A 20,564-nucleotide genomic window follows, 5' to 3' on the forward strand; every position below is an offset into this window, starting at 1 on the left:
CTTTCTTTCTTTCTTTCTTTCTTTCTTTCTTTCTTTCTTTCTTTCTTTTTTTCCTTTCCCTCCTCCATGGTCTTCTGTTAAGTTTCTCAGGATCCACATAAGAGTGAAAACATGGTATCTGTCTTTCTCTCTATGACTTATTTCACTTAGCATCACACTCTCCAGTTCCATCCACGTTGCTACAAAGGGCCATATTTCATTCTTTCTTATTGCCACGTAGTACTCCATTGTGTATATAAACCACAATTTCTTTATCCACTCATCAGTTGATGGAAATTTAGCCTTTTTCCACTATTTGGCTATTGTTGAGAGTGCTGCTACAAACATTGGGGTCCAAGTGCCCCTATGCATCAGTACTCCTGTATCCCTTGGGTAACTTCCTAGCAGTGCTACTGCTGGGTCATAGGGTAGGTCTATTTTTAATTTTTTGAGGAACCTCCACACTGTTTTCCAGAGCAGCTGCACCAGTTTGCATTCCCACCAGCAGTGCAAGAGGGTTCCCATTTCTCCACATCCTCGCCAGCATCTATAGTCTCCTGATTTGATCGTTTTAGCCACTCTGACTGGTGTGAGGTGGTATCTGAGTGTGGTTTTGATTTGTATTTCCCTGATGAGGAGCGACGTTGAACATCTTCTCATGTGCCTGTTGGCCATCCGGATGTATTCTTTAGAGAAGTGTCTATTCATGTTTTCTGCCCATTTCTTCACTGGATTATTTGTTTTTCGGGTGTGGAGTTTGGTGAGCTCTTTATAGATTTTGGATACTAGCCCTTTGTCCCATATGTCATTTGCAAATATCTTTTCCCATTCCTTTGGTTGCCTTTTAGTTTTGTTGATTGTTTCCTTTGCAGTGCAGAAGCTTTTCATCTTCATGAAGTCCCAGTAGTTCATTTTTGCTCGTAATTCCCTTGCCTTTGGGGATGTGTCAAGTAAGAAATTGTTGCAGCTGAGGTCAGAGAGGTTTTTTCCTGCTTTCTCCTCTAGGATTTTGATGGTTTCCTGTCTCACATTGAGGTCCTTTATCCATTCTGAGTTTATTTTTGTGAATGGTGTGAGAAAGTGGTCTAGTTTCATTCTTCTGCATGTTGCTGTCCAGTTCTCCCAGCACCATTTGTTAAAGAGACTGTCTTTTTTCCATTGGATATTCTTTCCTGCTTTGTCAAAGATTAGTTGGCCATACGTTTGTGGGTCTAATTCTGGGGTTTCTATTCTATTCCGTTGGTCTATGTGTCTGTTTTTGTGCCAATACCATGCTGTCTTGATGATTACAGCTTTGTAGTAGAGGCTAAAGTCTGGGATTGTGATGCCTCCTGCTTTGGTCTTCTTCTTCAAAATTACTTTGGCCATTCGGGGCCTTTTGTGCTTGTTCTAGCTTCGAGAAGAATGCTGGTGCAATTTTGATTGGGATTGCATTGAATGTGTAGATAGCTTTGGGTAGTATTGACATTTTGACAATATTTATTCTTCCAACCCATGAGCACGGAATGTTTTTCCATTTCTTTATATCTTCTTCAATTTCCTTCATAAGCTTTCTATAGTTTTCAGCATACAGATCTTTTACATCTTTGGTTAGATTTATTCCTAGGTATTTTATGCTTCTTGGTGGAATGGTGAATGGGATCAGCTTCTTTATTTGTCTTTCTGTTGCTTCATTATTAGTGTATAAGAATGCAACTGATTTCTGTACATTGATTTTGTATCCTGCGACTTTGCTGAATTCATGTATCAGTTCCAGCAGACTTTTGGTGGAGTCTATCGGATTTTCCATGTATAATATCACTTTCTCTGTCTTCCCCTTGAGAGAGATACAAGGGTTCAGAACAAGTCTTCTCCAAATGTGCCACTTTGGTATGTAGACTTTTTTGAGCTGAAGGCAATTGAGACCCTGCAGGCTCAAGAGAAACTTTTGCTCCTCTCTTAACTACCTAGAAGAATCTACATTGGGAGCCTTTCCCAGAATAAGAGTTATTACTGGACATAAATTTTATCTGAATGATCCATCTGTATGTCAGGGCAAACATCTGATTACCAAACATCTGCTCTTTTTATTGCCCTATGAATTGCCCTCCTCCCCTTGGAAGCCCCAGGCCCCTATCCCATTCCTTAGTTCAGGATGGCATCTATACCTCATTTAACCTTTCTTCCTTTGAGCCTCTCAAGCATGTAGAGTTCCCGTTTGTACAAAATTAATGTTGATTTTCTCCTGTTAATCTGTTTCATGTCGCTTTAATTCTCCTACCAGCTGGAAGAACCTTTGAAGGACAGAGGAAAATTTTTTCCTGCCCAACTGAGACCTGGCTACCCCCACTGAAGACCCCTGTGGCTGTAGGTCACAGGGCCTGGGGCACACTCTCCCCCAGCTGCCTTTCTGAACCATTGTCCCTCCGTCTTCACTCACCATTCTCCTCTTTTAAATTTCTGCCATCTGATTTCCTTTGTTCACTCATTCTTTAATCTGTCCATTCATCCATTTGAAACTTAACAGTTCTCAAGGGCCTGCTAGGAACCAAATACCCACACCAGGCCCTAAAGTCATAAAGAAGAATAACACATTCTGGTTGTCAATCCCAGGGTTCCTGACTCTACTTCTACCTTCCATACACAGGCAAATCCCTTATCCAGCTTTTATTGATTCCTCATTGCCCTCGTAAACCATTTCTCTCTCTCAAACCCTTATTTGTACCCAAGGCCCTCTGTCTCCATAGGTGACTTCACCTCCTACCTTCCCAAGATTTAGAGTTTGCCATAACTGAGCTTTCTCAGTATCCCCAATTCCTGACTCAAAACCTGCATCTTCTCATTTATGTCCCTTCTCTAGTCTCAGATGTATCCTGGGTTTTCCCACTTCTTGGTAAACTCTTCTGCCTGGCTCCTATGACCATAAGCAAATGTTTCATATCTCCCCACCATATTTTGCTCATCTGTAACATGGAGATCATACTACTTACCTCATTTGTGTGTTATAGACATTAAATGAATCAATGCATTTGAGGACTTAAAATAGGAACTGACACACAGTAAGTACTCCCTATTAGCCATCATCATGATGATCATTCCTCAAAGTACCCACACTGCCACTCCCCCTACATTTCTTCCCTCTTTAGTCTGGCATACACATTCCTTTCCCTCGGCGTATAGACTCCCATCCTGTCCACATTCTCCCCAGTGCTAAGTGTCCAGCTCCTTGGTGTGTATCACCCACCTCTGTCAAAGTCTGTTGCCTCCTATAGCATTTCCAAGTTCTCATCCTCTGCAGCTTTTAATACTGCCATATTCTCATATGCGGTGAGAATGACCCCAGTGATGGGGGCAGTTTAGGGTGGGAAGGGAGCCAGGAGGATCCAGGGAAACTAATGATCTAGAGAATAAGGAGAGGTGGGCCCCCAGAAATTCCCAAGGAGCCGGCGAGTTGGTTCTGTGGGGGTACGCACAGGGTGATGCAGTCAAAGGGGACCTATCCCAGCTTCCCATTGTCACTGGAGCAGAGTGCCTTCTGGTGGCGAGGTTCACGGAGGGAGAACTGAGTAGGTAGCTCAGGTGGGGTTTGAAGAACCATGACACCAAGGTGAGGCCATCATCATGACCATTGAAATTATTGAGGGTGCCCCTAAGGATGGAGCAAGTGGAGGAGGGTTTGGGTGGTGCGCATGGTGACAAGCGAGGGGGCAAGGAGGATTCAGGCTGTGATGGATAGGGGACAACTGCTCTGGAAGTGGGGGGTGGGGTGGGGAGGCAGTGTGCATTGCTCCCAGGAGGCCCGGGAGGAGGCGGCATGATTGGTTTCTGCTTGGGGAGGGTGGGGGCTGAGATACTTAGTACTGTTTGAGGTGTCATTCCGTCCAGATCAGTGAATGAGAAGCAGAGAATGGGCAGTTGATGTCAGCAAAAGGGTTTGGAGGGCGGCATCTAGGGAGAGAAGGCCTGGAGACCCACTGGATTGGTTAGGGATGAGGGGGAGGGGGAGGGGGAGCAAGTTTGGGGACAGTCAGACTAGGTCACAGGGCTGGGGACGGGAGGTTGGAATGAGCACAGAGAGCCCACAGGCCCAGCTGGAGGTATGCATGGCTCCTCGGGGATTCCCACAGCAGATGGATGGCCCATAGCCTGAGTCGGGCTGAGTACGGGCTGCTCAGGCCATCAGTGTGGGGCACAGGTAGCTGGGCTACTCCAAGGTTCTACATCTCTCCTGGCTCCTCCTCTTCCATCCCCAAAATGTTGGAACTCCCCAGAATTCTGTCATGCTTGCTTCACACTCTGCTCTTGTGACCTGTATCCAGCCCCAGGTCCAGTGGCATCTGTTCAAGACTGAATGGGTCATTCCCCTTTTATCCTCTTAGCCTTGCCCTGGCTGTTAGTGTCCATCACGCATGAAATAGCCCAGGCATGAAGCCCCTCCGAGCTCCATCTGCCTGCTTGAACCCTCCAGTGCCCCTTCCTCCATTGTCTGTCCCTTGTCCCTCCCCAACCTCCCCCTCCCCACCCCCCCACCCCCCCCACCCCCCCCGCCATGCAGCCATCCAGGGTCTAAACCAGTTCTGGCACATCGTGCTCTGGAGCTATTTGTCAGAGAGAGTGACCATGAATTCCCCAGCCCACCCACCTGTGTTCACAGCTCTGGGGCAGCAGGTGTGGGAAGAAGCCCACGTGGCCGGGATGTCGAGGCAGGCTGGGCCTGGGCAGTGGTGGGTGGGCCCTTGCATGCTCCTTGGCTGTATGAGAAGAGAGACTGGCCCTTCAGAGAAGGGCATTCCACCTTCCTGTGGGCATGGGGGAGTGGGCAGCCTGGGGCTCTGGCTCTGCCCTGCCATGGGAGGCCTCCGGCTGACCAGCAGCCCTTTCAGAGGTCTCCGGGGGGAAGGAGGACTGTGGGCATTTGGAGGGCCACCTTGTGGCAGGTTAGAGGCCTTCCTGGCAGGGATGTCTGCCCTCCATGATTCCACTGCTGCGTCCTGCAGTGAAGACTGGTCATAACTGGTGCAGCTTTGGGAATGAGACAGTGTTAGTCACCTTTATTCTAGACTTCATGAAGCAGGAAGCCATATCACAACAGAAGCCTCCAGATGGTTTCTGGCTGGCGAGGTGGACGAGGGTTGATCTCTAAGGATCATCACACCATGAGAGGAGCCTGGGTAGGGTGGGGTGTCTGCCCTTGTGTGGCAGTCAGGGCCACTTCTCAGGGGCATGGTGCTGGGCATGGTTTGTGCACACATTTGCTCCTAGAGTCCCATTTATAGCCCTGTGGGTCTCACCCCCCACCATCTCCATGCCCTTGCTGAGCAAACCAAAGCCCTGAGAGGCCCAGGGGCCTGCACAGCTTGCCCTTACCCCGGCCTCCTGATTCCAGATGCAGACCCCTTCATCTCACTTCATTTCATGACTGCAGTATTGGTGTATTCACATCAGGGTCTCATCTCCTTAATAGACCACTGGTTTCTTTCTTGCAAGAATGATCTACTGGCCATTGTATCAGGGTCTGTTAGGTGCTCCGTTAATGATCACTGATTGATTATTCTCTCAACTCAGCGTGTTGTCTGGTGTTCCTGCACGGCTCCCTAAGAACTAGGAGACATTGCGTTGTGGACTTTCAGGCATTTCTGCTGGCCAACTGGTGTTACATAAGCTCTTACCCACCCCCCACCACCATACCCACACCCACATTTCTGAATCGCTCTGCTTTTCCCTACAACCTGTGTGTTCAGCTGCAGACATCTACCTCCTCCCTACCTCTCTCACTCTTCTGGACAGACGTGACCCAGCCTGTCATGATGGCCTGTCTCGGCTCACTGGGAGTAGCGGGAGTCAGGGAATTTGCTGAGGGCTTCTCCAGACTGCACAGGCGCCCTCCTTGTCCGGACAGTGAGAACACAGCCGAAGATAAGATGTACTGTTTTCCTTCATCTTCACTGTTGGGGAGTGTATGCCCCCTTCCCCAGTTTATATGCCAAAGTCCTAATTCCCAGTGCCTCAGACTGCGACCTTGTTTGGAAATAGGGTCGTCACAGATGTAATTAAGATGAGGTTACACTGGAGTGGGTAGGCCCCTAACCCAATATGACTAATATCTTAAAAAGGGAGATTTGGACACAGACACACAAACAGCAAGAATGCTATGTCAAGATGAAGGCAGATATTGGGGCGATGCTTCTAAAGGAAGCCAGAGATTGCCAACACATCACCAGAAGCCTGGGGAGAGGCGTGGAACAGGGTCTTGCTCAACCCTCAGAGGGAACCAGCCCTACTGACATGTGGATCTCGGATTTCCAGCTTCCAGAACTGGAGAGGATCGGCTGATGTTGTTGAGGCCACCTGGTCTGTGGCACTTCATTAGGGCAGCCCTAGCAGACCGCAGCAGAGAGCTCAGCCGTCTTGTAGTTAAGACTGACGAGCCCGTCGTTCAGGTCATAAGAGTCTGCCCTCTAGAAAATTTGGCTCATGTTATAGCTACCCCAGTGTGCTGTTGTGACCTCCTCCCCCAGCGAAAGGCTCCAGAATGGCATCCGGAACACACAGATGCTGGGGAGGTATGCTCAACAGATAGGAACCCCTGTTGCCCTCCCCTTGTCCCCCAGACCATCCTCTGCTCATCTCACTCCCAGGAACCCTCATTCTCTCAGAGTGGGGCAGACGCTGCAGAAATGCCAGGAGTTTGCAGAGGAGGCTGCGTTCATGCCGCTGGTGCAGGGAGAGGCAAGTGGAAGGCCCCAGTGCCACTGCCTTCTGGAGGAGGGCCCCCAGCAAACCCCTGCTGTGTGGCTCTCCTGCCAGGCAGTCTGCTTCCGACACTCCTGGCTCTGCCCAGGTGCCGCCTGCCTCAACCCCTGCCCTGTCTTCCTCTCTCAGTTCTGGGCATATTGTGGTTGGAAACCCAGTTGCTGGCCTACAAACAGGGCTGGTCTTTGAAAGCAAGCATATGTTTCTTGTGAGGTCCTGCAAACAAGGGCGAACACATGCCTTCCAGCCTGCTGCCCCAAACAAGGCCCATCAGTCATTTAGGTGCCCAGCTCCCCTTCCAGGTACAGGCGTGTTGAGCTTGGAAGAGGTAGTCCCTGCCAGGTGGGAAGGCGTGAACTCTGCGCTTCTTGAAAGGCTGGCACTAAGTGGCACTGCCCCACCTGCCCCAGGGCTCATTTAGGGCTGGGAAGGAGCAGTTGTCTTTTCTGAGCAGAGGCATTTATGGAAAAGGAAAATGATTAGCCTGGGATCGTGGGGTTGCCTTTTCAGCGGTGTGACTATGGACAGCGTCATTTCTGAGTTTCATCATCCTCCTTTGTAAAAAAGGAACACGAGCTAAGAGTCTTTATGTGTCTTCAGGTTCAGGTAGGCTGGTGTTTCCCGGAGGGGTCCCTCTCGTCTCGGTCCTACCGCTAAAAGTCCCTGTGACTTTGGGAACATTTCTGTGCAGCAAAGCTAGAGACCTAACTTGCTAGCAAGGGATCCTGATAAGGGTCAGCTATACTCCTGGCAGTAAGGAATGCCCCAGGAAAATGGCCATTTACAGCTTCATGGTGGGGGTGCCTGCGTGGTTCGGTCGGTTAAGCATCTGACTCTTGATTTGGACTCAGATCACGATCTCTCGCTTTATGAGTTTGAGCCCCACACTAGGTTCCGCACTGTTCTGCCTGCTTGGGATTCTCTCTTTCTCTCTCTCTCTCTCTCTCTCTCTCTCTCTCTCTCTCTCTCTCCCTCCCTGAAGAGTCTGTGCCCATCTCCCAGAACTTCAGCCCAAGATAGGACTGAGAGACATTGTCCTTGCTCTGAAATCATCCCCACATCACCCAGAATTGTCACCTCACAGGACCTGGGGTGGATGGAACCCTGGGCTATCACTGAACATTGCTTTTCACTCCTGGCCTTTCCTCTCAGAGGGCTGGAAAACAGGGCCCCTTCCAAGTCAAACAAAAGCTAATTGGTCCTGGTACACAAGCATGAGCATAAAGGGAGTAGTGTTTCCTGATTCCAGCCTTCACTGATTAGACAGCATCCAGACAGTATGCTTCCTCCGGGAAGGGGCCCAGCCGTGCTTGCTCATTAGTGACTTTGCCCTTGACTCTGATGAACACTCAAGGGGTGGGCCACAGTGAGGAGAGGTGCCATAGACATTGTTGTCCTCACAAATCTCAGAAAATGGAGCCTTCCTTACCTGGGAACCTAGAGCTTGAACTCAGCCTGAGTCAGCAGGGTCTTCTAGAACCTTCCTAGGGAGCTCTATGCAGACTGTCCAGGCTCGTTGTATGTTCCCATCCTTGCTTCTCCCATCTTGAAAGTGAAAGTGGAAAGCTCTGACCCTTAGCTAAGAAAGACCAGCCCAGAGAAAATCATGGAGAGAGAGGCAGGGCAAGAGAGTCTGTGATTTGGGATGGTGGGAGGAGAAAGGGTTATTTGTGACCATGAACGTGTTTCTTTCGCAGGGAATGTGAACTTTAGGTTCTCCGGCCAGGCTCTCTTATTGAGAGACTTGCTGGAGTGACTTTGTTAGTGATCAACAGGGAAGGACTTGAGAGAGGAAATGACTTTGTTTTCAAAATGATTTCAAATACTTCTTTCCATCAATATGGGTTTTCTTCATGAAAACTAGTTTACTCATTTTTAATAATGTTTTTTATGATTGTTAGTTAGGACATACTCACTAGAAAAAATTTAGGAAATTCATTGCCCATAACTGGAAGAATGTGCTTCTAGGTTCTTAATTGTCATTTCCCCAACAAGGCTTGTTGATTTCTAGAAAGACTTGGTATTTACAATGGGCCATCTGCACAGGGGTTTGTTTTGCAGTTTGAAGCCGTCCCTGAAGGGAAAGAAATCTTATCCCCTCTAATGTGGGTCTCCAGGTGACAGTGGAGGATGGGAACACCTCCATAGAGGCCCAAGTCCAGATGACGAGTCAGGGCAACATGGCTGGACTATGGGCTTAGAACTTAATCTGAGAAACATCTGGAAGCTCCAGGACTTGGAACCAGATACCTACATTCATAGAGGTTTCCTGCAGCCTCAGCACATACCACTGGCAGTGGCCTGTGAACATATGCGGCCAGCCCCAGGCCCTGTGAGGAAGGCGAGGGTCTGAGGCACTCTCTGACCCCCCTCAGAGAGGCTCTCGGGGCTGACCTCCGGTCAGTGAAGCACCAGCAACCTCTGCATCACCTGTTGGCCTGGTCCCCAGAGCCTGTGGCCTTGGGTATGTCAGCCAAATTCAGAAATGAGATTGAGCTCCAAATGCTGCTCCTGGAAACTCGAGCCTGTGGAATCTGAGGCAAAAGTGAAAGGGGCCTTAGGGATCAGAGGCCTCATATTCGAGTCGGGCCTGCCCCTGACGCCCTGAGAACCTCTCTCCCCTCGCTGTTGGAATGCAGGCAGTAATGTCCCTGTGTCCCTAGGAGCCGAGGTGGGGAGTGTAAGAGGGCTCTGCCGTCCTCATGGTGCTGTGGCAGGTGAGGAATTGGCAATCCCACCCCGTTAGGCCGTTTCACACGGGGCCAGAGCCCCTCACGTGAGCTTCGTTTGGTAGAAGCTTAGCTGGCTTGCTCCTGGACCTGAAGGTAACCATTTGGAAGAAATATGGTAAAATGGACAAAGTTGCTAGACTGCATTCCACTGCCCCCGCGATCCCATCACTGTAGGCTTTTGTGGCTAGAAGGGCTGCAGCATCTCCGTTTGCTCTAGAAGCTTATTTTTGCCAAGGTTGTTATCATCAAGCAGGCGCCAGACCTCTGTTCCACTCATAGTCCAATTATGGCAAAATTCAAACAATAGACCTGTTATTCCACTTGTAAGAATGTCCAAGGGGAGCGCTTTCCCCTCACCAGGATCAAACTCTCGGTGCCCTTTGTGATATGCGAGACCTCAAGGAAGGGCTCTCCATTCCCAGACATGCAGAAATGTGTGGGAACTGGAAAATGGATCGCTGCAGCCACCGTGGGCCGGGACCCTGGTTTTCTTTCCACTGCGCCGTCCGCTTCACCACACAGATCCTGCCCTGTGAGTGGTCGGGGGAGTGACCTCTGGCAGGCCCGGGGGTGGTATTTCCAGGCTGGGGGCAGACTTGGTTTTCCCTGACGCGTTCCCCATCCTGAGGACTCTGAGGGGAAGGAGTGGGGCTAGTAAGAACAGGGGGGATGTAGTCTGATGTGGAATGCTCCCCTGCCCCTTGCCCACGACACAGGGCCTGCCATCTCTCTTCCTTCCTGCCAGCCGTGGGCTCCACTGCTGACTGTGCATCTGGGGACATGGAGCCTGGGCCCTCTCTGCCTCCCCCTTCTGCCCACCCCTGCAGCGCGCCCGGGAACTTGCACAGGCACTTCAGGGGGTTGGAGAACAGAGTGGCCAGCACTCTAACCCTGTCACCCACAAGGAGGTGTCTGGATCTGTCTTCCCTTCTCCAAATGGAAGCATTTGGATAGAGGACCTAGAAGGGTCCCTCTGGCTCTAACACCCCAGGAACCGTAGGCCTAGATCAGATTTCTGAACCCGCCTTGAGAAAAACGGACACCGAGGTGATGTTCTCTCTAAAATAGCCATAATTCTACCTGGCCATTCTGTAGCCACTTTTCATCCTAAGCCATGCACTTGTGCCCAGAGCTGTTTCAAGCCTCCACCCCCTGTCCACCCTTTCAGAAGTGCTAGGCTTGGGGCCTCAATAAATGAGGCTTGTTCTAAAGTAGAAAATGATTTCGTTTCAGCCTGCAGTTAGCTTCCTACCTCTTCACCAGATTCAGAAGCACTCCTCCCCACTTCTCTCCTCTCCTTTTCAAGGTCACAGTCAAAGACAAGGGGTTAGAAGGTTCTACCTGGGGCGCCTGGGTGGCTCAGTTGGTTAAGGGTCTGGCTCTTGATTTTGGCTCAGGTCACAATCTCTCAGTTTTGGGAGTTCGAGCCCCACATTAGACTCCATGCTGACAGTGCAGAGCCTGCTTGGCATCCCCCTTTCTCTCTCTCTCTCTCTCTGTCTCTGTCTCTGTCTCTCTCTCTCTCTGCTCCTCCCCTCATGGAGAGAGACACTCATGTTGTCTCTGTCTCTCTCTCAAAATAAATAAATAAAAAAGGAAAGGAAGGAAGGGAAGAAAGGAAGGAAAGAAAGACAAGAAAGAAAGAAAGAAAGAAAGAAAGAAAGAAAGAAAGAAAAAGAAAGCAAGCAAGCTATCTCTATCTGGGTCGTTTCTGTCTTAAGAAGTGGACTTCAGAGACAGATGCCTGGGTTTATTTAGTCCCTGGTTCTGCAGCGGCTTACTAGCTGTGTGACTTTGGGCAAGCTATAGAGCTCTCTGTGCATCAGTTTCCTCAGCTGTGAAGTACCATACCATCCCACAGAGCGCCTATGGTGGGGAGTAAATAAGCTGATTTCATGCAGTGCCTGCTGCTTGCTAAGTCCTATACAAACGCTCGTGATGACGTCATCCTGGAGTAGCAGAGGCTGATGGGAAGACCACGAGGCTTGCAGTAAGGAGAGTGCACCGCACGATGCTGATTCTGAACCTCAGACTTGCCCAGTTTTTGTAGCTGTGAAACTGGAGTGAAAATGGCCTCTCCCTCCAGGCTGGTTGTGAAGCCCCAGGAAAAGAGGGCCAGCAGACTGTTTCACCCACCCAAACCGGGTTAAATCTGCTCTCTTTCCCCTTCCCAGGCACACGTTCTGGCAGTTCCGCCATGAGAACCCCAAGACCCGGGTTGGGAGCCCGCCCCCCGAGGGGCTCCCCGGCTTCAACAGTGGAGTGATGCTGCTGAACCTGGAGGCCATGCGCCAGTCCCCCCTCTATGGCCGCCTGCTGGAACCCTCGCAGGTGCAGCAGCTGGCTGACAAGTACCACTTCCGCGGCCACCTCGGGGACCAGGACTTCTTCACCATGATCGGCATGGAGCACCCCGAGCTCTTCCACGTGCTGGACTGCACCTGGAACCGGCAGCTTTGCACCTGGTGGAGGGACCACGGCTACAGTGACGTCTTTGAAGCCTACTTCCGGTGTGAGGGCCACGTCAAGATCTACCATGGGAACTGCAACACCCCTATCCCGGAGGCCTAGGTGTCATTCTCGTCCGCCATGCCCTCGGATCTCTGGATCTCCTGGAAGCAAAGGGGCGCCTCTGTTACAGGCCCCATGGTGGCATCTGACCCTCCGTGGGGATGTCCTTTGTGATGACAGCTGCAGCTGTCCCACCCCACAGGTTGTTGTCCTAAGGCCACCCGGTGAGGCCTGGCCTACACATTGCTGGTGCTTGGGCCTTTTCTCTCCAGGGTACCAGGCATCGTGGAGGGCAAACACATAGACATCTTCCGTTGGGCTAGGAAGCGGGCATTTAAAGAGAAGAAAGGAAAGAAAATGGCGCTCTGTGCCCTTAGCTCCCAAAGAATGGAAATGCCTGGCCTTTTTTAGACCAAATATAAATTTATTTTACATTAACAAGCTTCCATTTTGCAGGAAAGAACAAAACAGTATTGCTGTAGATCCCAGGGAGCTCTGAACGAGTGAGCCAGGGTTTTAACAGCCAGCCCAGAGTTTAAGCATCCAAATCAACATCAGCCTTCCACATGTGCACCCTGGGAGGCTGTGTGCTTGTTCCTGCGATGCCCACATTACCTCGTATACCACCTCTGCGGGGAGAGAGCCTTTATGGCCAGCAGTGGCCCACATGAGAAAACTGGGCTCATTATTTCAGCCTCCACAGCTTTTCTCTCCCAACTACATCACAGAACCTCATTATCCCTTATTCATCCAAGCCGGCTTCAGATGACCAGACTGTGCTCAGAAATCAGATCCGCCATCAAAGAACAGAGCTTGGCCACCCCCAAGGACACGCAGTAGAGTTGTCTGGACGGGAAAAACTCATTCCAAAGAGGAGCCCAGCAGCGTATGTGCATAAACGTGTGTCCCGGAAGGGGTGCCGCTCATAGGCTGATAAGCATTCAGTCTCTGTTTAAAAAAATCATCCTGTGACTTTCTTATTGTATCATATCAGATCCTGTACCTTAGAAAAAATTAGGCTCTTCTCTGAATGAGTTCCCTTGTAAGATGCAGACATGAAGCCCCTGGTGGTCCATTTTGTCTACTCTAGCAGAGGTCCTCGGGATGGGGGAACTGCTGTTAGATTTTCATCTCCTTTTATTTCAATTTCATTTACTTTTTTATTTCTTTTCACCATGAGTGAGAACAGCTAATAAATCATTTGAGAACACAATGATTATGCTGTTTGTTCTCTGATCACAGCTTACTGCTACCTGAAGTTTCCGAATCAAGAGTGTAATCAGTGTCATTCAGAGCCGGCCCCCCCCCCCCCCCCCGCCCAAGTCCACATGATTAAGCTAAGCGTGCTCACTGTGGACTGCAGACCATGGACCATGGGGGAGCGTGTCTGAGTCGGGAGCAGGGAGGGTAACAGTGCTGTGTCACTCGAGAACCATTGCATTCTGGGTATAGGCGGGCCCGTCTGCTCCCGGGAGCAAAGGCAGTCCCTTCCCTTCTCACCTTTCCTAGCCCAGACTGCCCGGTTACATCATCCCCTGACAAAGTGGAGCGTGTCCCTCTCCTGACTCTGCTCTGACAGAACTGGTCTGTTCTCTTAGGTACTCGACTTCCTATTTATAGCTACTAGTTATTGAATGCCTGCTGTGTGCATCATATTGGGGGATTTATGTATGCTCTTGATAATACTCATGAAAACCTCATGAAGGCAATTCAAATTCTAAAATTTATTGTAAGAAAATAGCAAGAGATGTGGACAGAGAGTCATTATTTATCACACTGAGTTTTTTTAATAGAGAACAACCGGGAGCAACCTCCAGTGTTGACTAGGGGAGTGGATAAATAATGTATGCTATATCCAAGGAATAAAATAATGTGGGCATTAAAATCATATCTTTAAAGAATATCTAATGCCTTGGGAAATGCTTACAATGTGCTGTTAAGAATGCAGAATATAAGATCATATGTACAGTGTGATCCTCATTTTAATTGTAAGATTACATATGTGTGTGTATGTGTACATGTAAAAAGAGAACCTGTTCTGCTATATTTAATTAAAACCCATATGTTTCAAATACCACATTAAAAAAAATTATTTCAATGGGAAAAAGATAAAATGCTAAAGAATTTTAGACTCAGAATAACAAAGGTATTTTTCCTACGTCAATTTCAATAATTCACATGTTTCTGTAGCCATGAGAGTCTTCTGTTATTGCAAAGAAAAAGTAAACTGGTTGATCAAAATGGGCAAAGGCCAAGCCAAATCTCCTCCTTTACTTTTGAGCTCACCTACTCGGGAGCTCCCCCTTCCTCTGTCACCAGTGGCCTTGGTGAACAGCAAAACAACACCCAGCGGGAAGTCCAGCCAGCCCAGCAGAGCCAACGGGCGTTCCTGTGCTGTACGATGAGCCACTTTTGGGCAGATCTTGGAGGGCCGGTTCATCACTGGAATCCTGTTATCATCACTGCAGTACAGACATAACCAATTGTGCTGTGGTTAATTTGTGTGATGAAAACTTTCACTGCAGAGCATATGTGTGCCTATAGGAAGGAGTAAAACAGAAGACTGAAAAGAACATTTCTGGGAACTAGGAAGGATTAAGGTGCTTTCTATCTTCATCTTTATTTATTTCTGTATTTCTGAATGTTAATTACTTTTGTAATAAACAATAAATGCTATTAAATTGTAGCCGCTGCCACAGGTAATTTCAGGTAAGTGTCGCCCTGGCTATTCTACTCCTGGTTGGCCCTGGTTACCGTTGACCGTAAGAAAACATAATCTCGGCTAAGTAGGCTCTGGGTTTTCAACTTTCCCTATGGATGCCCTAGTTCTCTAAATAAAAGTGACCTAATAATAGCATCTCCAGCCTCTGCTTTCATTTCTGATTCTATTATCTTTTGGCCTTTGGAAAGCTCGTGGGCTTGTGGAAGAGATTTATTCTTACATGTGTGTCAAAGCCTCGCTACAGCATCCCCTTCAATAGCATCTCATCAACCCAAAGAGCAGCGTGCTGGGTCAGTGGGCCCCCAGCCAGAGTGCAGCAGGAGTTTGCGGGCTAAGGGAGCAAGTTAGCTGTGCCGCAGCCCCTGCTTTGACTAAAGGCCAAACCCTTGCTCATTCTAAGACTTCCTGGCTCGTGTCCACATGCAGGGCCCAGAGGTTTGGCTGAAGGTGGAGTTTGGCAGGGCAAGCAGAAATTTCCAAGCAGGCAGGGTGATACGGTAGAGAGAGCCTCACACCTAAGGCAGAGGCCTGGCTTTGAATCCATGTTGTGTTCTCACCACCTGGGCAGTCTGGGACATCCAAGTTCACCTCTTTCCCCACTTTGAGACACTGGTAACAAGAGCTCCCTCAAAGTAGTGTTGTAGGAGGAAAGTTGATGGTAAGGTCTTGGCAAGCAGATAAATAATACGTAGATGCAAGGGGATTCTTACCACTTAAAATATCCTTTTAAAATAACAAATGACAGCCATTTGGGGCACGTTAAATGTGTTGGTGGCACCTCCCTCAGCCCCGTGGGTGACCAGACTCTTGTTTGTAGGCGGTCTGATATTTTTGTTGGCCATACCACTCTGGAAAGGCCCGTGATCAGGAAGTAAGGGGTCCTTGGATAAACCCTTCCCAACTGGGCTACAAGGGGCTACGGGATTGGATTAGATCTCCAAGCAGCCTCCCTGCCCCCAGCACACATTTGTATGCATCCATCTCTGTTCACACGTGCATGTGGCAGGGAGTCCAAATCAAACACAAGACCTCCAGATCTCATCATTTGCCAACTTGGAATTTATGACCATTCAAAGGGAGACTCACTCGCAAGGTATAGTTAGTGCAACTTACCCCGGAGTCTGAACAGGCAAATCCAGAGAAACTCATTGCCATCCACGAGCCCCATGCCTCTGCCTACAGCCCCCTGGTAGCAATGACAGCTGAAGCCTTGTCTTAGCTTTTGTCTTATTTGTCTCCCAAAGAGCCCCCCAGACAGAGCCACTTTGTAGATGGTCCCATGCCCCCACAGGCCTCACCCTGGGCAGTACTGAGTCTGGAGCCCCCAGCCGGGAGGCCTGGTGGAGCTGCCACTCCCTGAGGTACTTGCAAAGGCCAAAAAACCTTCTGGAGTGAAGGCTTCTTTAACTGGGGCTGGCTGTGCTCCCAGAGTGTCTCCAGGTGTACCCCCAGTCTGTTGGAAATGTGTCCGCCCCCTACAGACAGCAACTGAGTGCCATGCATTCTTAGCTGGAAGGGCCTTTGCACGCCTTCCCTGACAGGTAGGATTTGCTGTGATTGTCCCCTCTCCTGGCCCCACGCCCTGAGCAGGACCACAGGAGCAGGGAGCCAGGGGTGTTTCTGGGCCTGTGCGGAGCCAGTGGCCTCACCTCCCTGACAGGGCCTTGCAGACAGCAGAGACCTGGGTGTCTGTGGAAGAAGCAAGATGCTCCCACTCAACCCTCTTCCTTCCTCCTGTTTCACTCTGGGCAGCTTCCAGAACATGCAGAGAAGCCCCCGTCTCAGCTAGAGAGTCTCCACCAGTTTCTGTACTGACTTGTGAGTCCCTTGAGGGCAGGGACTGTGCCATCACCTCTGCCTGTCCCCCAGCACCCACTGAGGTGGGGCATACAGGTCCCCCAGGTGCAGAGAGGCTGGTCTGTCCAGTGTGGATTGTGAGTGAGGCCGGAAGTTCTCAATATGTGCCTTCCACCTGCTCCGCCATGTCCTCCTCACTATCACTTCCCACCTCAGGCATAGAGGGTGGGTTCATGACACCCCTCAGCACGTGACCTATTCCCACCACTGCTGCCTACGAGGCCTGTCGTTTCATTTATTCCCATGTATCACCGTCTCCTACCCCCAGTCCCTGATAGACATCCTCATGTGTTTTCTGTGTGTCTTCTGTGTTCGTGCAAAATGGTGTTACTGTTTTGTATACATGTGTTTTAATTTGGGTAACTTGGGATTCTCTTGCTCTTTCTTTTCCACTCGGCGCTAAGATTCTAAGATCCATTCTCCTTATCATGTACACACGTGAGGGCTGCCTGCGGCCCCACACGTGTTCTCACCAGGTTACCCAACGTCGTCCACACTGACGGGCACCCACATGACCCCCCCCCACCTGCCTCCTCACTCCACCCCAGCCCTACACAAAGGACCCCGCTGTGAGCAACTTTGTCCTATTCCTTGTGGACCTGGTAGGCATTGCCTTGTGTGGTATATCCAGGAATAACGCTGCTGGACCGTAAGGTGCACACATACCCATGTTTCTGCCTGAGTGGGGCCCAGAGCGCCCTCCCCACTCTCACCAGTATGAGGCCTCACTTCGTCTGCAGGACTGTGCTCATGTTCACGTCTCTGTGCATGGACACACACGTGGACCCGTGATCCTATGGGGGTCCTCCAAAACATGTGGCTGAGTTGGGGCTGCTCTCTGTGTGAGTGGTACGACATTGGCCTTGGCCAGTGGGGGGGTGTGTCTGTGAAGTGGAGAGAGGTCAGTTGGCTCCGGGCCTTGTGGCCCCCAGGACGGCTATGAGCAGTAGATGAGATAACCCACAGAGGAAAGTCCTTCCGAGACCCTAGACACCCTCCCTCCCTTGCGTGTTAGCTGGTCCCCAGTCCCATGCTGTGCCATGGGAGGCTTTGTGGCCAGCCTGAGTCCTGCTGTCTGGGATCGCACCCAGGCTTCCCCACGTGTAGAATCCTGTGCTCCTCCATGAAGGCATCTGGCCCTCTCTCTGGAGTCTTCCTCTCCCACACCTCTAACCCTCGTCCAGCCCGGGCCTGGCACTTCCCAATGCACAGGATGGCACAGGGCCAGGGGCCGGGGACATGCAGAGTCTCTATGCTCTGGGGGTATGCTGTCGGGATGTACAGGCTCCTCTCCTGTTCATGCAACAGTCTGAGCGAGGGGGTGGCAGAAATACTGACAGTCTTCTAAGGATAAGTGCACACGTGCTATGAAAAGTGCAGGACCTTTTGTACGGTCACAGGCGGGCAGCTTCTTGGCAAACTCGTGTCCTTCTCACCCCATCCCACCTGTCAGGGGAACTAACCTGACCTCTAATCCAGGAAGCCACAACAACCATCCCCTCCGGGCATCCCTTTCTGGTGCCTCCGTGGGCTTCTGCCGTCCCCAGGAGGCAGGCTCCAAGATGGAGATTTATGTGCAGGAGGCTTTCTGGGAGGTGTTCTGTGGGGGAGGAGGGGAGCAGGACCAAGCAAGGAGGAGCCAAGCTGCGAGGCGAGGCGGTCAGGACAAGAGGCTTCAGCCGGCGCCCCACGCAGAGTCCCAGAGCTGGGGCAGCCTTGCCCAGGAGCCCTGGCTGGAGCCTGGGAGCTGGGCCTTCAACCGGCTCCTGTCTAGTCACTGGGGATGGGCTTCCCTGGGGACAGGGCGCCCTTGGAGGAGGCAGCTCCCTTCAGGCAGGGTAGCTCCTGGGCAGGGCCTCAGCTCTGGGCCTCCCACAGCAGCACTCCGAGGAAAATAAGGTCTGGCCCCTGAAGGGGGTCTGGGCAGCACATCAGAGCATCTGCCATGGAAGGCCAGGGACTTACTGCTGTCCTCTGCATCTTCTTTCCTGGCTTTCCAGGCTTCTCTGAACTACTCTCTGTTCTTTCTCTCAAAGTTCTCCTCTAGGGGCATTTCCTGCATCAGCTCTGCCCTCTTCCAGATTTCCAGGCACCCTTCCCTGAGCAAGAACCCAAGCCGAGGCTCCCTGTGCAGGGTGCTACCTCTCCATGATGACACTGGTGTTGCCACTGGGACTGGCCCTGCATCAGGGAAGGTCATCTGTTTATAGGGGGCCAGGCCTATCTTCTGTCCCTTCCCTCTAGATTCAGATCCCCGCACGAGTCCCGTGGCCGATCTGACTCTGCCCTTTCCAGGATCTGTGCATAAGATCCTGGACGTAAGATCCCGGGGCACACTGACAGGCTGTTGGGACGCCACTCAGCAGGAAGGAGCAGGACCTTGGCCACCTGGACAGATAGGTGAGGTGGTCTCCGGAGGTCAAAAGCCCCACCAAATAAGGGGACATCTGCCCTTGCAGAGCTGTGGAGGTTGTGAGTCTCCATGGGAGTTGCCTGCTGCCCACTATAGGGGAAAAGATAGGAATTCTTTGCAGAGAGCATGGGCTTTGGAGGAGGGGCACCTGAACTGACACCCCAGTTGTGATGCTGTTCATTTGTGCAAGTCACAGATATTTACCCTTGCCTTGGGCTGAATTCTGGGGCCACAGTGGTGAAGAGGGTGGGTGAGTTCCCACCCCGACAGAAGTTCTCACACAGTGAGGTGGTCTCTCACTGCCGTGGGTAAGAACTCTGAGAGGGGCCATGGGTGCATCTAGAGGGGCCACGTTGGAGGTAAGGGGTGCCTTCTGGAGGATGCAACAAGAACCCTAAGATATGTGCCCCTGGTGAGAGAGAACGTGGCTGTGTGGCCTCGAGGAACACACTTGCCCTCTCTGAGCCTCCCAGTCACACCCATCTGCTGGCCATCGTGAGGACTAAATGAGATAACATATTCTCTGGTCCCAGTTCATGGACTACAGTCCCAACTCATGAAGGCTATCACAACGATAAATACAGGGAACTACCATTTTCTGGAAATGAGGGGATTCCCCGAGCTCTGGCGGTTAAGCGTGAACTACCACTTAACTATTCCATCCAGCATCTGGGTGGGACTCAGATCACTAGGATTTTCACCCTTGCCCTGTCACTGCTGTGTGACCCTGAGCAAGTCACTTTCTGTTTCTTGACCTTACTTGCCTCCTTTGTAGCAGAAAGGAAGCGGGCCAGAGTCTGAAATTCAAGGCCTAGGGAGAAATGAACATTTAAAAAGCCCAGTCAGCATCATCAGGTTCTAGGGAGTCACCGAGGGGAGCGGCAGCCTTCCAGGCGTCGTCTGGGTGAAGCAAGTGGGGTCTGGGTGATTGCCCTTGATCTCCTCAGGCAGGGGAGTCAGAAACTTGTGGTCGAAGCCACTTGGTGTCGAAAGACCAGGAAGTGGGAATTGTATGAAGCACAGAGAGCAGCCGCCTGACTTGAGTCTGTGTGATGGGCTTTCATGAGAAGACCTTCTTCCATCCAGATCCAGTCGTCCTATTCAACAAGCTGTAAGGACGAAGGAGCAACTACTGGGTCCTCGTGTTTTCCCCCAACGAGCGCAGACTCTCGCGCAGCCCCTCGTGCAGCCCTGTCTGGGCCACCCTTCCTGCCACGGCCTCCCCTCTCCTTTCCCACCTCCTGCTCCTCTGGGAAGACTCCCCTGTCGCAGGCCACACTTGTGCATCCCTCTGCAACACGGTGGAGTTTCGTGTGGCAAGCGTTTCTTGTCAGAGAAAGCAGTCACACTGAGCAGGGAGCTCTGTCTCCTGAGCGGCCGGAAGGGTCCAGAGTGTTGGGCTCCTGGGGCCTCTGACTGGGAACATCTGATAACCCCTGGCTTGGCCTTCGAGGGAGGCAGGGGCCCCTTGGCCGGAGGCCGTGAGGCTGGATGACAGGGGAGGGGGCAAGGAAAGAGAAGTGCGAGGGCCTGTTTTAAGAAGAGTCGTGAGGGAGGGTCTCCGAGCAGGAAGGGCTGTAATGTACAGGCATGAGGGCATTTTGCAGAGAGCGTAATG

At 51.1% G+C, this 20,564-nt stretch overlaps 1 protein-coding gene across 1 annotated transcript in view; it reads left to right on the top strand.

Annotated features, from left to right (window-relative positions):
* XXYLT1 (xyloside xylosyltransferase 1) overlaps window positions 1-14,811 on the top strand; it is a 175,215-nt gene extending 160,404 nt beyond the window's left edge. Inside the window, exon 4 of the mRNA XM_040484933.1 lies at window positions 11,618-14,811. Within this exon, the coding sequence (XP_040340867.1) occupies window positions 11,618-12,014 (397 nt within the window). The 3' untranslated portion in view covers window positions 12,015-14,811. The remainder of the gene's footprint in view (window positions 1-11,617) is intronic.
* The last annotated feature ends 5,753 nt before the right edge of the window (window positions 14,812-20,564 follow it).

The sequence above is a fragment of the Herpailurus yagouaroundi genome, unplaced genomic scaffold, assembly GCF_014898765.1.
Source record: "Herpailurus yagouaroundi ecotype Mexico unplaced genomic scaffold, PumYag 162, whole genome shotgun sequence".
Classification (NCBI taxonomy): Eukaryota; Metazoa; Chordata; class Mammalia; order Carnivora; family Felidae; genus Herpailurus; species Herpailurus yagouaroundi.